The 16,739-nt window shown below is 41.4% G+C and overlaps 2 protein-coding genes across 3 annotated transcripts; one reads left to right on the top strand and one right to left on the bottom strand.

The window, feature by feature from the left end:
• Window positions 1–7,092: 7,092 nt before the first annotated feature.
• On the bottom strand, window positions 7,093–9,277 carry LOC118375817 (small integral membrane protein 10-like protein 2A). The gene is made up of 2 exons (XM_035762423.2): window positions 8,805–9,277; window positions 7,093–8,436 (listed from the first exon to the last, which is right to left on the bottom strand). The coding sequence occupies exons 1-2, from the start codon at window positions 8,982–8,984 to the stop codon at window positions 8,416–8,418; spliced, it is 201 nt and encodes a 66-aa protein (XP_035618316.1). The 5' UTR covers window positions 8,985–9,277; the 3' UTR covers window positions 7,093–8,415.
• A 373-nt stretch (window positions 9,278–9,650) lies between these two features.
• LOC118375816 (ras-related C3 botulinum toxin substrate 1-like) lies at window positions 9,651–16,715 on the top strand. Of its 2 annotated transcripts, none has more exons than XM_035762422.2 (6): window positions 9,651–10,011; window positions 12,832–12,903; window positions 14,202–14,319; window positions 14,582–14,644; window positions 14,924–15,087; window positions 15,377–15,437. In XM_035762422.2, exons 1-6 carry the CDS (start codon window positions 9,977–9,979, stop codon window positions 15,435–15,437), a joined length of 513 nt encoding a protein of 170 aa, XP_035618315.1. In that variant the 5' UTR covers window positions 9,651–9,976. The 2 variants fall into 2 exon arrangements, with proteins under 2 accessions (XP_035618315.1, XP_035618314.1); XM_035762421.2 differs by having other exon boundaries at window positions 9,669–10,011; window positions 14,924–15,083; window positions 15,377–16,715.
• Window positions 16,716–16,739: the final 24 nt, after the last annotated feature.

Genomic DNA, 16,739 nt, shown 5'->3' with positions numbered 1-16,739 from the left:
TTTATTTAACCAGGTAGGCTAGTTGAGAACAAGTTCTCATTTGCAACTGCGACCTGGCCAAGATAAAGCATAGCAGTGTGAACAGACAACACAGAGTTACACATGGAGTAAACAATTAGCAAGTCAATAACACAGTAGAAAAAAATGGGCAGTCTATATACAATGTGTGCAAAAGGCATGAGGAGGTAGGCGAATAATACAATTTTGCAGATTAACACTGGAGTGATAAATGATCAGATGGGCATGTACAGGTAGAGATATTGGTGTGCAAAAGAGCAGAAAAGTAAATAAATAAAAACAGTATAAAAACAGTATGGGAATGAGGTAGGTGAAAAAGGGTGAGCTATTTACCAATAGACTATGTACAGCTGCAGCGATCGGTTAGCTGCTCGGATAGCTGATGTTTGAAGTTGGTGAGGGAGATAAAAGTCTCCAACTTCAGCGATTTTGCAATTCGTTCCAGTCACAGGCAGCAGAGTACTGGAACGAAAGGCGATACACCTGCTGAAGCGCGTGCTACGGATGGGTGTTGCCATCGTGACCAGTGAACTGAGATAAGGCGGAGCTTTACCTAGCATGGACTTGTAGATGACCTGGAGCCAGTGGGTCTGGCGACGAATATGTAGTGAGGGCCAGCCGACTAGAGCATACAAGTCGCAGTGGTGGGTGGTATAAGGTGCTTTAGTGACAAAACGGATGGCACTGTGATAGACTGCATCCAGTTTGCTGAGTAGAGTGTTGGAAGCCATTTTGTAGATGACATCGCCGAAGTCGAGGATCGGTAGGATAGTCAGTTTTACTAGGGTAAGCTTGGCAGCGTGAGTGAAGGAGGCTTTGTTGCGGAATAGAAAGCCGACTCTGGATTTGATTTTTGATTGGAGATGTTTGATGTGAGTCTGGAAGGAGAGTTTGCAGTCTAGCCAGACACCTAGGTACTTATAGATGTCCACATATTCAAGGTTGGAACCATCCAGGGTGGTGATGCTAGTCGGGCATGCGGGTGCAGGCAGCGATCGGTTGAAAAGCATGCATTTGGTTTTACTCGCGTTTAAGAGCAGTTGGAGGCCACGGAAGGAGTGCTGTATGGCATTGAAGCTCGTTTGGAGGTTGGATAGCACAGTGTCCAATGACGGGCCGAAAGTATATAGAATGGTGTCGTCTGCGTAGAGGTGGATCAGGGAATCGCCCGCAGCAAGAGCAACATCATTGATATATACAGAGAAAAGAGTCGGCCCGAGAATTGAACCCTGTGGCACCCCCATAGAGACTGCCAGAGGACCGGACAGCATGCCCTCCGATTTGACACACTGAACTCTGTCTGCAAAGTAATTGGTGAACCAGGCAAGGCAGTCATCCGAAAAACCGAGGCTGTTGAGTCTGCCGATAAGAATTTGGTGATTGACAGAGTCGAAAGCCTTGGCGAGGTCGATGAAGACGGCTGCACAGTACTGTCTTTTATCGATGGCGGTTATGATATCATTTAGTACCTTGAGTGTGGCTGAGGTGCACCCGTGACCGGCTCGGAAACCAGATTGCACAGCGGAGAAGGTTATGTTCACTGACTGTTTGGTGCCCAGTTTTGGGTTGGACATATTTGTTTTTGGCCTTACTTTTGGATACCGTAATAAAGTTCGGTTTCCCCCTCTATCCTCTGCTCTCTGACCTTGACTCTGCACCCACCACTCCTGGCTGTGTGACACTACCAAAGGGCAAAAGGCCTCCTGCGGGGACAGAGGGATTAAAAATACAAATATAGGATAAAACACACATCACAACAAGAGAGACACCACAACACTACATAAAGAGAGACCTAAGACAACAACATAGCATGACAACACAGCATGGTAGCAATACAACATGACAACAACATGGTAGAAACACAACATGGTAGCAGCACAAAACATGGTGCAAACATTATTGGGCACAGACAACAGCCCAAAGGTCAAGAAGGTCGAGACAACAATACATCACGCAAAGCAACCACAACTCTCAGTACGAGTGTCAATGACTGAGTCTTTGAATTTAGAGATTAAACTGTCCAGTTTGAGTGTTTGTTGCAGCTCGTTCCAGTTGCTAGCTGCAGCAAATTAAAAAGAGGAGCGACCCAGGGATGTGTTTACATTGGGTACCTTTAACAGAATGTGACTGGCAGAATGGGTGTTGTATGTGGAGGATGAGGGCTACAGTAGATATCTCAGATAGGGGGGAGTGAGGCCTAAGAGGGTTTTATAAATAAGCATCAACCAGTGGGTCTTGCGACGGGTATACAGAGATGACCAGTTTACAGAGGAGTATAGAGTGCAGTGATGTGTCCTATAAGGAGCATTGGTGGCAAATCTGATGGCTGAATGGTAAAGAACATCTAGCTGCTCGAGAGCACCCTTACCTGTCAATCTATAAATTACGTCTCTGTAATCTAGTATGGGAAGGATGGTCGTCTGAATCAGGGTTAGTTTGGCAGCTGGGGTGAAAGAGCAGCGATTACAATAGAGGAAACCAAGTCTAGATTCAACCTTAGCCTGCAGCTTTGATATGTGCTGAGAGAAGAACAGTGTACTGTCTAGCCATACTGCCAAGTACTTGTATGAGGTGACTACCTCAAGCTCTAAACCCTCAGAGGTAGTAATCACACCTGTGGGGAGAGAGGCATTCTTCTTACCAAACCACATGATCTTTGTTTTGGAGGTGTTCAGAACAACTTTAAGGGCAGAGAAAGCTTGTTGGGACACTCCAGGGAGGGGCCAGCTGAGTATAAGACTGTATCATCTGCATATAAATGAATGAGAGAGCTTCCTACTGCCTGAGCTATGTTGCTGATGTAAATTGAGAAGAGCGTGGGGCCTAGGATCGAGCCTTGGGGTACTCCCTTGGTGACAAGCAGTGGCTGAGACAGCAGATTTTCTGACTTAATACACTGCACTCTTTGAGAGAGGTAGTTAACAAACCAGGCCAAAGACCCCTCAGAGACACCAATACTCCTTATCTGGCCCACAAGAATGGAATGGTCTACTGTATCAAAAGCTTTGGCCAAGTCAATAAAAAATAGCAGCACAACATTGCTTAGAATTAAGGGCAATGGTGACATCATTTAGGACCTTTAAGGTTGTAGTGACACATCCATAACCTGAGGTGAAATCAGATTGCATACCAGAGAGAATACATCAAGAAACATCAAGAAAGCCAGTCAGTTGATTGATAAACAGGGCAAAATAGAAAGTGGCCTATAAGAGTTATGATCAACTGGATCCACTCACTCTCTCTCTCATTCTGTTTCTGTCAGTCCTTTATGTTAACCCTATTATTAAAATATTTTCATGTGGCAAATCCCAGAGAAATGAAACCATGTTCTTTTCCAAAGAGGAGGTGGAGTGTTCGGGGTTGCCACATGGAGAATTATAATGCAGTTGCCTTGGCAAACTTATGGTTTTTACATGTGCCTGCCATTGAAATACTCTGTCTGAATTTTTCGTCTGGGGACACTTTGCACTGTGGGAGGTATCAGCATTTTGCAGATCTACAAATCCAGAGTGCAAGCCATAGCAAAGGAAAGAGGTCCAGTCCACCAACATTAGTCATCACTCGTAAATCGTGGAGTTGAGTTTAATCGGTGAGTGCAAAGTAGGGCTGTTGGTGGGCTTACAGCATATTTTTTGTTTCACTGCACATTGACACTTTTACATTACAAGTACATCTAGTTAAAGAGTTTTGGGGAGATTGTATCTGAGATGAGAAAAGAGGAGAATCAGAGAGCTGTTCGCTGCTAAAATGATGGTAAGACTAAGTCACCAGTGATAGACATTACTATTGACCAAAAAGCAAATGACTTATTTTGTCTCACTTCTATATTTTCCATTTATACTAGGTCTAGGGGTCATGAATGATGTGCTTTCAGCAAGAGTTGGGAAGGTGGTAAACTAGCAGTGAGGAATTGCTGCCACCGTGTGGACAAACATAGAACATCAGCTCAGTCAAGACAGAAGGATACACTACCCAACAATTCTCCTATAAAGGATGTACTACCCAACAATTCTCCTATAAAGGATGTACTACCCAACAATTCTCCTATAAAGGATGTACTACCCAACAATTCTCCTAAAAGGATGTACTACCCAACAATTATCCTATAAAGGATGTACTACCCAACAATTCTCCGAAAAGGATGTACTACCCAACAATTCTTCCATAAAGGATGTACTCCCCAACAATTATCCTAAAAGGATGTACTACCCAACAATTCTCCTATAAAGGATGTACTACCCAACAATTCTCCTAAAATGATGTAATACCCAAAAATTCTCCTATAAAGGATGTACTACCCAACAATTCTCACAAATTATTAGCTCTTGGTGAGCTATAGGACAACCGCCATTATGAATATTCAAACCATATTCTGTTATGCATATTTAATACAGTATTATTGTTCCATTAGGGAAGGATCCACATTTACATAATGGGTACCTGGAGGAAAATGGAGGAGGGTCATGCTTTTCCAATTTCAGTCAAGGGGAGGGTTACGTTTTTAAAAATCTAGTCCAGGGGAGGGTCATGTAATTTTTCATTGATGAAATGTCAATATTTCTCAGTGTTTTAGAATGAGTTATTTATGAGGCGATATATCTCTGTGTGCCTGATGCCGCCCCTCATCTCTGATTCTCCACTGGGTGTGCAATATCAAGTGAGCCTATAGGCTATTTAGTGTGGTCTCAATCAAATGATCCACAGGTTATAGGCTACCAAGTGCATGCTTGGAGAAGCACAGAGAAAAGTTATATTCCTATGATAACTGCTGGGATGGTGTAAATAAAACTAGGCAGCATTACACACTGCAATGGATATTCCAACCCTGAGCCCTGGTCTGCTCTTGCTGATCAAACACTTTTTTGTGTGCTGCCTAACCTAATGGCTGTGCTGTTCAGGAGGAGCATCAAAGGCTTCTTCCGAAAATAAGTTTTGATTAAGCCTATGTAATAGTATGGCTTCCGTTCCCTCGCCCCGGGCTTGAACCAGGGACCCTCTGCAAACATCAACAACAGTCACCCACAAAGCTTCGCTACCCATTGCCCCACAAAAGCCGCAGCCCTTGCAGAGCAAGGGGAACCACTACTTCAAGGTCTCAGAGCGAGTGACGTCACCGATTGAACCGCTAACTAGCTAGCCATTTCACATCGGTTACACATAGTCCAAAAAACTCACTTGAGTGTGGACTAGCCTATAGTTTATTTTCTGTTCAGTTCGAGAAGGAGAGCGTGACGATGAGAAGGAGGACTGGAGGTCAACTTTGATAGCTTGCAACTACTATAATTTATTTGATTTAAAACCATATGTTTCTTTCCCATAGTGTAGGCCTATTTATCAGCGTTATTGACCTCACAATAAGACAGATTTGAGTAACTGGTGCTGAAACTTGAAGCTGCAGCTACGGCACAAGCAATCTAAAATGGACAGCTCATGGTGCTGAAAGTAGGCAAATTTGAGTAGGCATAATTAATTTCAACATCTTCATTTTAATTGGACTTGATTTTACTAACAACAACATGGGATTGTGTTGGAGCCTATTTCTACCTATTTAAGAAATAAGAGGTAGGCTTCCTGTTTGACAGACAAAATTAGGCTATAGGCTGCTATATCCATAAGCTTTTAAGTTAAAACCGAGACTCGAAATGAAGGGGTATGAGAGGGTTTACCATAGGCCTATTTTATGAAAGAAAATGGCAAAAAGCACAGACCTACCTCTTGTTTGCTTAAGATTTGGAAGAAAATAAAATGGATGCGATTATATAAAGTGATCTATAACAGTGATTTGGTCCGCAATGCTTTATGCTAGAAACAAGCTGTAAAATACCAAGGAAAGACTCCCATGCATATAGGGATATTATTGTTTCATTTCTTTGACATTCAGATGCTGAGCTACAACCTTATATAGCTGAGGAGACACATTTTTTTACTTTAATTCTGTCACTATCAATTGATTAAGCTATTCACTTTCTGTACAATAGAATATGTTTAAACCCAGACAGATTTTAGGGAAACCCTAGCCAGCAGCTTACATTTTTCTGCGTCGGTAACAGGTCTTCTCTGTCTGGGGTGGAAAGTTTTGAAAGTAATATGCTCAGATTCCTAATGACGTCTCAGATTTTATTATTTGCAAATAGGGACAGTTTAGTCGCAAACAAGACACTGATTTGGCATTGGAGAAATATGTTAAGATTAACACATAGGCCTATCTCTCTATCCATTCTTAGCCTGTGATTTGGGGAATTTGCGCAGTATTAAAACAATTCTGCTAATATGTACATTATTTTATAAAATGACATTTTTTATTGGTCCTGCAAATAGGATGAAAGATTCATGTTTTTACAATAAAGGAGATCTTTCCACCCCTACTCTTGCTGTCAACATTCCTGAGTTGCCATATAATGTTTACAGGATGAAGAACAGTTTCTAAAACTGCATATCTAAGGTTCTGGCATGTCCAAGAAGTGAGGGTAAACGGCATGTTCTCTGCAATTCACTTTATTTAAATGCTCATTTTAGGTATAGGGGGTCACTTGTTCTTATGTTTGCTGAAGGAAGGGCGAACCATTTTCATTTCAGAGGTCTGATTTTCTCCATGTAACCCTTATAATGTTCACTCCCTTACAATATGTTTCTAAGACAATCTTTAACAGCTCAATGGACCAATGGATCATCTTGATTGCAGACAATGTCCTGCTTCATCCATAAGGGGATATGTTGAATTGACTGTAATTAAATTGTCTGAAATCCACTTTTAATTAAATTAATTGATCCACATTGTAAATTATCTGTGGGCTATGTAATCCATTTTGAGAGGATGAATGAATGACCTCAATAGTCACACTGTTCTTCGAAATGGTATCTCTGCTATGCCCTCTGGACACTCTCTAATAATAGATTGGATAAGATATACGGGTTAAATAACAGATTTAACACAAAAATCCTTACTATAGACCTTACCCACTGAAATAAACATTACCATGAGGGTGTAGAAGGGTAGAGGTTTGTGTATGAATCCAAGATGATGAAGATTATAACCTAAAAGTAATTTCATAGAATATAAAATGACAGAAATAGTTGATTGTTTAATAATTTATTGTTTCCAAGGAGGTACAACCATATTAAATTCCTTACCCTTTTAATACAGTGACTCGAGAATTGACAAAACCCACAAACACTTTACTGAGAAATAAGGATGAGTGCATACCTCAAAATCATAAACCATTTATTTAAAATCTAAAATGCCACCTCGTTAGCTCCATTGACCGATAGAGAGAAGTGTGTGTTTGTGTGTCATGCAGTCATTCCTTTCCTGGATCCTTCCTGTTTGTCTGACACCTACACTGCAACATTCCATTCCAAATCAGTGAGAAGAAGTGACACTAAGGATGCACATTACACAACAAGCACCTTGCCATTTCTATAACTGAAAGGTGACCGTACCCACACTGAAAGGTGACCGTATCCACACTGAAAGGTGACCGTACCCACACTGAAAGGTTGTAACAGTAGCCCTGCTGAGCTACACTGAAAGGTTGTGACAGTAGCCCTGCTGAGCTACACTGAAAGGTTGTAACAGTAGGCCTGCTGAGCTACACTGAAAGGTTGTAACAGTAAGCCTGCTGAGCTACACTGAAAGGTTGTAACAACAGCCCTGCTGACCTACACTGAAATGTATCCTCTTCCACTTTCCAACTCACTGCACCATCTTTCCATTGGCAAACAAACTATTCCAAAACCGCTCAAACAATGCCCAAACCACTGAGAATAGAAAACATGCACTGGTTTATGTCATGCGGTGGAGATGCAAGCTAGTGGATACTTGTGTTTCATTATGAGGGGAACTATATGACAAGTTTCCAGTTTTCCTTCGGAGACGACTACAGATGAGCACTGATGAACACATCAAACAGAACTCTAAGAGGAAGAAGAAATAAGAAAGGTTCCAAAAACATTCATTCCGTTGTTGTCATTGTAATTTTTGTTTCTCAGTCCTCCTTGTGGTCTGCGACAAAAAGGCAGTGTTGAATTCCACTGGTCATCCTTTCCTATGTCTCCTCTGACCAGATGGGTAGCTCAACAATCTCTGGTGGCGAGTGGCTGTGAGGGATATATCCCAGCACAACCTCACAGATCTCTGCACACCCCGGTGGCCATTGTTAATGACATCATCATGGTGTCCTTCCCAAGCAAAGGCACTGGGTTCCTGTGACAAGGGGTGGCTGAGACAACGGTCGTGTAACATTGCGCATTGTCACACTGGCCCCTGATACTAGTGCCCTCTTCCACATTGTTGATTGTGTGAGGTCTGCAGGGTTTCTGTGGGAAGTTCTGATTGAAGATGCCCACTAATGAGCAGTCAGGGGTGTTGGGTCCTCAATTGTGGCAGTTCTAACACACTCAGTGAATCTCAATATGGACCTGCAAAATAGGAAAATACAAAGACAGTTAGCTAAAAATGGGAAATCTGACATATTGTAAATGTATGAAAACAAGAAATGACACTCAACAAAGCATGACGTGTCAAAGTGGGCAGTGGCTGTCTAAATCTGCCTCCTTTATGGACGTGATACTGTACTTCAAACTTGATTTGCATTGCCAAACCTTATGCTGTGGCTTCTTAGATTAGCTAGCAAACTAGCAAATTACCTTAATTTTTTATTTAGCTGTCGCGTTAACGAACGTTAGCTAGCAGCTAAAATAGCTCAGTCAATCTGTGAAGATAAAATGTTCGCTTTAGCTAACTGTATGCACCGTTTAGGTGCAAGGTTAGCCGGGAATATGTTTACCTGTAATCGCACATTGAACATCATCGAAGCGATGAGGTAGAGGTATGGGAATCTGATTCGCAGTCGCCACGCGAGATCAAAAAATATCAACAAAGTCCTCGTCAATCCTTTAGAAAACACCCCATAAGTCCGACCAGCGGACCCCGAAAAACGGAACACTAAATAAGACAGACCCGCCATAAAACAATGTATACAACGGAGATTGTTATTTACCACCGGAATCTTATTTACAAGTTAAGAAGATACAACAGTGCATACTGCAATCGTTGTCTGGAGTTTTTAACATTAATATTTTTGTCTTTTGACGAGGTACCCCACCCCAACTGAAAAATCCACCATTCTTTTCCAGTTTTGGTCAAACGGAACATTGGTGTGACTCACGGAAGTTGCAATGCAATGATATCCGGCAACGTCATCATGGTGTAACTGTCTATGGTGTCCGTAAATACTCTTGTTATTTTTTTGGAGAATATAATCATTTGGATAAACTAGTCTCTCGTATACTGTTCTGGTTACTATGTATACCAGATACATTTGCATACCATACCGTATATCAACATCACGATGTCAGCATATTATCTTCTGTTAACTCCACGCTACCTGAAAACTGAAAATTGTTCACACTTCTCAAAAGTGTATTTTGGTACACGTTTTCAAACGGCTAACTTACTTATAAATAATTGGACGTATGTTGTGTGAAAGATACAAGTTCACATCCCTTTTCTTAATTTCATGCTTATTTCGTTTTTCACAATGTACTGTCTTTTGTTTTAGAATTAAACTACTGCACATCAGTGATTTAAATCCGTGCGTGGGCGTCTAAAGCAACCGGAAGTGACCCGGTGAACGGATAGTTCCGCACGGTTTTGCGATGTAAAACGCAGCTCTGTTTTTTTTTCCCTCAATGGGTGGTAGCAGCTGTTTGCTCCATAATTTCCAGTTGAGAAAGTATGGGAATGTAGCAAGATCACTTCAAAAATATATATTTTATCGGACACTTTCGAAAAGACACACATTAACCTTGTCAATCAGTCTTACTTTGACCAAATAACTACAGACATTTCAAGTTTGAACAAGTTAAGACAAAATAGTGGGTAACTAAGCTAGCACCCAAGCCTAGTAAAAGGACTTAGCGACGCATCTGGACCAGTCTGGTAGTACGGTCCGGAACAATGCAGGCCATAAAGTGTGTCGTGGTTGGGGACGGGTAAGTTTATGAACGTTTACTAACTATAAATACACGATGTACCATTATAGCTAAGTAACTATCTATATTTGGTGTGAATGTCAATAAATAAATAATATAGCTAGCAAATGTGTTAACTTGCTAGCTAACGGTAGTTAGCTAGGTGAAAAGTTAGCTAAAGGCTAGGTAACTACCAAACTAACAAGTTCAATTACAATCCAACATTACGCAAGCAAATACATGCTTATTCTCACAATTGTTATTTGTAAATCAGCTGGTTTAGTCCCCATCAATGTGACTAAATTAAGTGGGTGTGTAAACTTAATGAATTAAATCACTGCTCTGCCATAGCTGTGTACATTCCGATGCTGAAACATGTCTATATTCTAGCTGAAACATGTCTATATTCTAGCTGAAACATGTCTATATTCTAGCTGAAACATGTCTATATTCTAGCCAAGTATCTCAACTCCGCTACCAATTTATTATTTTGCTTTTTTTACAAGTCGATACTTGGAGTAAAATACGGCTATAATGTTGCCAAAAATGATATTGCGATATGTAACTATCGATTTCCCCCATCACTAGTAACTATAAGTCGATATTTAAAAATGTAAATGATTAAACACTTACCGTGTACCTGTGTTTGTCCTCTGTTGTTGCAGGCCATTTGTTTGCTGAAATCATACTTTTTAATAAAACGCTAATAAAATACAACCACCGACTGTTTCCCTGTTGCTGTATGATGGCAACTCCGCGCAAATGCGATGGGACCAATTGAATCAACATGGAAACAGTCAGCGATTGTATTTGATTAACATTTTATTAAAAGGTAGGGCTTAAAGCAAACAAATAAAGGCACGCAACAGAGGACAAACATAGATACATGTAAGGGTTTACAAATGTATATTTTTGAAGTATTGATTCGGATGTTCCTTTCAAAACTGCACTCAACTTAATGGAGGAGTTGAGGTACTTGGCAAGCTGTATTTTAAGCTTTTGTATTTTTTTTTGGCTCAAGTAAACCTTGTCTCCAGTTTATTTCTGTCATTGTTTACTTGGTTATTTTATTGAATCTAAATTGTGAAAACAGTTCATCTTTGCCAGCAAGCTAATGTTTCCATAGAAACATTTTCCAGGTGTGAAGTATAGAGAGGGAAAGGGGATACCTAGTCACTTACCCACTGAATGCATTCAACTATCCCAGACCATTACAGATGGACTGACTCACTCTATATATGAATATTAATGTCTGGATCATAGGGAGTATTTCATCTAGACTGTATAACTCCTTGATGTTTGCCGTTCCCAACCAAGTTAAATGGCCTCAGGTCAAACCTGAGGTGTGAGCCTGGTAATAAGACGTGGTGACTCACTGCACTTCACCAACCTCTGTTTGCTAACCAGGTAGATACAAACTCTTTGCTAGTGGTTGGTAGGTAGGTATTACCCAACAAATAGGCAACAAACTTGGTAACATATTTTAGTTACCCTAGTGGTGCAGGTCAAACCTGTTCCTCGCCTGGCTGGTATTTAGCCATTCAAATAACTGTGCACTTTTGGATGACCGGATCAGAAAAACTCTGATCTGTTTGGGCACTCCTCATAATGTGTAGGGGGGAGGGGAGGGTGTACACAACAGAGTATGTACCCTCTGGGCTGGGTGTGGTGGATATTGTAGGCAGCAGGAGAAATTAAAGGCCACGTGTCATAGATGGAACCACGGCTGAACTGTTCTATTCTTTGATTAAAGGAGGTAATATAACTGTCCACTCCCATTCGTCGGCTAGCTTTTTATCTTTTGAAATAGTAACTTTGCTACATTTCAAAGATTTACGGACTTGAGTTGGTGTGAAATGTGTGATCATCAATAGAGGTCGGCCGATTATGATTTTTCGATGCCGATTTATTGGAGGATTTTTAAAAAGCAGATGCCGTTTAATCGGCTGATTTTTAAAACTGGCTAAATATGCAGGTTTAAAAATATATACTTCTGTGTATTGATTTTAAGAAAGGCATTGGTGCTTATGGTTAGGTACACGTTGGAGCAACGGCAGTCCTTTTTCGCGAATGCGCACTGCATCGATTATATGCAACGCAGGACACGCTAGATAAACTAGTAATATCATCAACCACGTGTAGTAACTAGTGATTATGATTGATTAAGTTTAATGCTAGCTAGCAACTTACCTCAGCTTCTTACTGCATTCGCGTATCAGGCAGGCTCCTTGTGAGGCAGGTGGTTAGAGCGTTGGACTAATTAACCGTAAGGTTGCAAGATTGAATCCCTGAATCTGTCGTTCTGCCCCTGAACAAGGCAGTTAACCCACCGTTCCTAGGCCGTCATTGAAAATAAGAATGTGTTCTTAACTGACTTGCCTGATTAAATAAAGGTGTAAAAAATATATACAGATTTCTGATTTTTTTTAAAAGAACTTGAAATCGGCCCTAATTAATCGGCCATTCCGATTAATCGGTCGACCTCTAATCATCAATGTGTGATCATCAATGTATTAACGTGTAGAGCATGGCATCAGACATCTTGGCTGAGGCTAGGCCTAATCTCAACCTTATTCATTTGAACCAAGTCTGAGTTCCTGGCTGCAGGGCATTCAATCATTCAAGGTAGATTTTGAAGTGTGTGTTGTCCATCCACCCAGATTCAAGTTTGGTAGGGACCTCAATGCCCTCTATAATAGACCATAGCCATGTCTTAAGCGTGGTTCTTAAGCGTGGTTCTTTCAGAGGATCGACATCATGCTATAAAATTGGCATATGGCATGCACACCTAAGATTTGTTCCATAACATTGACATGTGCCTTTTATTTTCTCCTATTCCAGAGCTGTGGGTAAGACATGTCTGCTGATCAGCTACACGACCAACGCCTTCCCTGGAGAGTACATCCCCACAGTGTGAGTACCTCTACAGCCCCCGGTTGGGAGGTCTGGCCTGGGAACCGCCTGAAGCCAGACACCCCCAGCACCACACCCCTCTATAATTATCCCCTTGTCTCAGTCTCCACAACCATTATTCAGGCTAGGTAGGGAGGGAATCTCTACATAGCTATCTTTTGCCCCCACCTAAACTTGCAAATAAGATTTCAATTGGATTTGGTGGGAAAATGTTTGTTGGCAGCTTGGGATGCTAACCTGGGGGCCTTAGCATCATACCGGTAGCGTTTGCCAGCCAAGAGTACTTAGCATCTCTAAACAGAGTGCCAGACGTAATTTGCTAACCAATTGTACATGTAGAATCACATGAAAATGTTGTCAGTCAGACGTTCACTGGCGGGGTAGTCCCCCCGCCAAACAAACGGCAGATGGCCGACAGATCGACATTCGTTGGGGTGTGTGCGCTCCCTTAGGGGAAGAAATACTTGGGGAAAACACAGCAACATAAATTACCAGAAGGGTTTTTAGGTCTTATCTGACCTGGCACTAACTTGTTATGTTGATCTGTATCAGTGACATAAACTGGTTTAGATAAGTGACCAGGTTTTCTATTATTGATGGTCACTGGTCAGATTTGCCAAGAGTTTTTCACCAGTTTGAACCAGTTCTTCATAAGAGGGAATACTGTAAAACATTCAAATAATAATGTTAAAGGGGAAATCTGCAGCTGCTACTTCCATTTTTTTACTTTTAAATGAATGAGAGAGACCCATTGATTCTTAAAGAATATAACTGATAAATGCCCCATGACTTTAGTTTAACTGTCATACCCCAGCAGAACCCAAAATGTATGCTTGTTTAACTCCAATGTTTGTAATTATTGTAAATGTAAACCAACACTGAATGGGTATTCAACTCTTACCCCATGAGGTTTGGTGCCTGCTGGTTTCTGTTCTACCTGATAATTAATTGCCCTAACTTGGTGTCACAGGTCTAAATTGGTCTATCATTTCGATATCTTGGATGGTCAGTCCTTGTATCTATAGGTCAGTCTGAATTGAAATGGTTACATTTCTCCAGGGCCATCCTTCAGCTTTCTACCAAAAGAGGTGGGGAGATGCTTTATTGTTTCACCTGTTGATCTATAGATGTTCTTCTATTCCCTTCTAGAAATATGATTTATAGTTAGTCTGATACATACAGCTAGGCACTTTAGGTTTTCACATCAAGTTAAATAGGATACACTTCTCTCTCCTTTGTTGTCTGCAGTTGATTATTAGCCTATACCCAAACTCATAGCGGTTGACTGATCCCTACAGGTTTGACAACTACTCTGCCAATGTGATGGTGGATGGAAAACCAGTCAACCTGGGCCTTTGGGATACAGCAGGACAGGAGGACTATGACAGACTCCGCCCCCTCTCCTACCCACAGACGGTAAGATTGACAGACCAGACATGCATTGCCATGGGAACAGCTGAAACTTCCTTACGATTGTTTTGTTTGTAATGAGTCCTTTGTGTACTTCCAGGACATTCTGTCAAAAATAGCATAGTCCTCGTCTCTGTGGGTAATAATAAAGACGTTTTAGATATAAGGAAACACACACCTTTGTATGTAAGGAACACTGTGATTACGGAAGTGATTATCACAGGTACTGACTGAGATTATTCCCCTCCCCCTATCTCTCTCTCTCCAGGATGTGTTCCTTATCTGTTTCTCCCTCGTGAGTCCTGCCTCGTTTGAAAACGTCCGTGCCAAGGTGGGTGCCCTGTTTGAGCAACTCATCGTAGCTCTTAAGAATTCAATGCAAGGAGCTTGTCTACAGCACATGATGTTCAGTTCAAACACATTTATATTGTCTAGCTCTATTTTTCAGAGCTGCATTTAGGAAAAGACAGTCCATATTGATTCTTCATAAGATTAAACTGATTTTTACTGGTTATATTGATCAACCTTTTGAAAAGTTGTGGAAAATGTAATGACAAATTGAATGGAAACCCTATGAAAGTGACATGCCCGATGTGGTCTCTCTTCATAGTGGTACCCAGAGGTCAGGCACCACTGCCCCAACACGCCCATCATCCTAGTGGGCACCAAGTTGGATCTGAGGGACGATAAGGACACCATCGAGAAGCTCAGGGAGAAGAAGCTCACCCCTATCACCTACCCCCAGGGCCTGGCCATGGCCAAAGAGATCGGTATGTGTTCAGTGTCTATCAGTGACAATGAATGCAGGTTTAGGGAGTGTGTTTACTGTTAGGGACAATTCATGCTTTGAATGCAGATATCCTTCTCAACCAGGAGAAAGTGGTTGGACTCATGCATTACTTAGGATGTAGTCATGCTCTCCGAGTAAGGCTTTAGAAAGTGATGTCTCAAAGAGAGTGAGTGAAGAGTAACTGGCTTCTCTCCTGCTTGGACTGCACATGCACACCCTTCAGAGCCATGCATTAGTAGTAACAGTCTCCTCATTCTCTCTCCTGTTGCTCAGGTGCGGTGAAGTACCTGGAGTGCTCAGCCCTGACCCAGCGCGGCCTGAAGACTGTGTTTGACGAGGCCATCCGGGCGGTCCTCTGCCCCCCGCCCGTCAAGAAGAGGAGAAGGAAGTGCTCCCTGCTCTAGAACCCCGCAGACAGGAAGTGTCAGGAAGTGGGCACTCATCGGGCAGGGAGACAGACAACGCAGACACAAAAGCATTTTACTTCGGAATCTTTCCTTTTATATATAATATATTAGTCTCTACTAGTACAGCACTGGGACAAACTGTTCCTTTGTTAAAAGAAACTGAACATACAGATAGGTTTAGGAATGGGTGACGTCAATGAAGTGTAAGAAATTCCAGAGGCCTTCTAAAAATTGATTTAAACTTCTGTGAGAAGGATGATGAAATGTTTTTGATTTGTTGCTCTTACTCGTAGTCCATATTGTTTAGTCTTTAGAGGTTGTTTTGGGTGGAGTGTGAATTTGCCAAACTGCACACTGCAGATATTAGAAGCTGTACAGCAGACAGACACTAAACTTGTTGCTATTTTTTTAGGTTTACCTCCTTAACCGTACTGCTAATAATTTGGCATGATGTATTGCAGTTAACGGTTACATGGTTAAGATGGCATTCTATTTGTGGGGTGGCATTCTTTATAACATGGAAATCCAGAACTATCCAAGTTAATTGCATCAGCAATTTTATTTTCACCTCCAACTACTAATTCATGTACCATACATCTAATTAGACTAGGACTGAGTTTGGGAAACACTGGTCTAGCCAACAGTGCTTTTTGTCGATTGGAAAAAGCGTGATCCTTCAGTATTTAATGGGAGAGCTGGCGTGCCTCGTTGCACGGTTGAACCTGTTAGTCAAAAATGTTGTATCCCCCACCCGCTCCTGCTGTGTCCTCCCTATACTGTCTGAACCAAATCGTTGCCTGAGAAAAACAAAGCTTGCGACTTTATATGAGAAGATTGGATGTGAGGACTGTTTTGGGTGTCGATGTGAGATAAAAGCACCTTTTTATATTAGTCTTTGGGCATTTATCAGAAACCATTCATGCAGCGATTTCTTCGGTTTATTTTTTTTGTGAATAGCCCATTTGATTTACAGTAGCCACAACAAAGGAGAGAGCATTTAAATGACTGAGGAATGTTGTAACGGTAACTAAGCTAGTCAGTAACGACGTAGTGTGTATATATTCATCTTTGGTTATCATTTGAATTCAATTGGCCATTTTGTATTTTAAAAATTCCACTGAAGTTAATCACTCACTGTATTTTTAAACAAACTATGTACGCTATATTGTTTACCAACTACAAATAAACCTTTAATTTTCCTATAAGTCTAGCCTTTTGTAATTAATGCA

The sequence above is a fragment of the Oncorhynchus keta genome, unplaced genomic scaffold, assembly GCF_023373465.1.
Source record: "Oncorhynchus keta strain PuntledgeMale-10-30-2019 unplaced genomic scaffold, Oket_V2 Un_contig_5557_pilon_pilon, whole genome shotgun sequence".
In the NCBI taxonomy this organism is placed as follows: Eukaryota; Metazoa; Chordata; class Actinopteri; order Salmoniformes; family Salmonidae; genus Oncorhynchus; species Oncorhynchus keta.
This window is presented reverse-complemented; position numbering and strand designations above follow the sequence as displayed.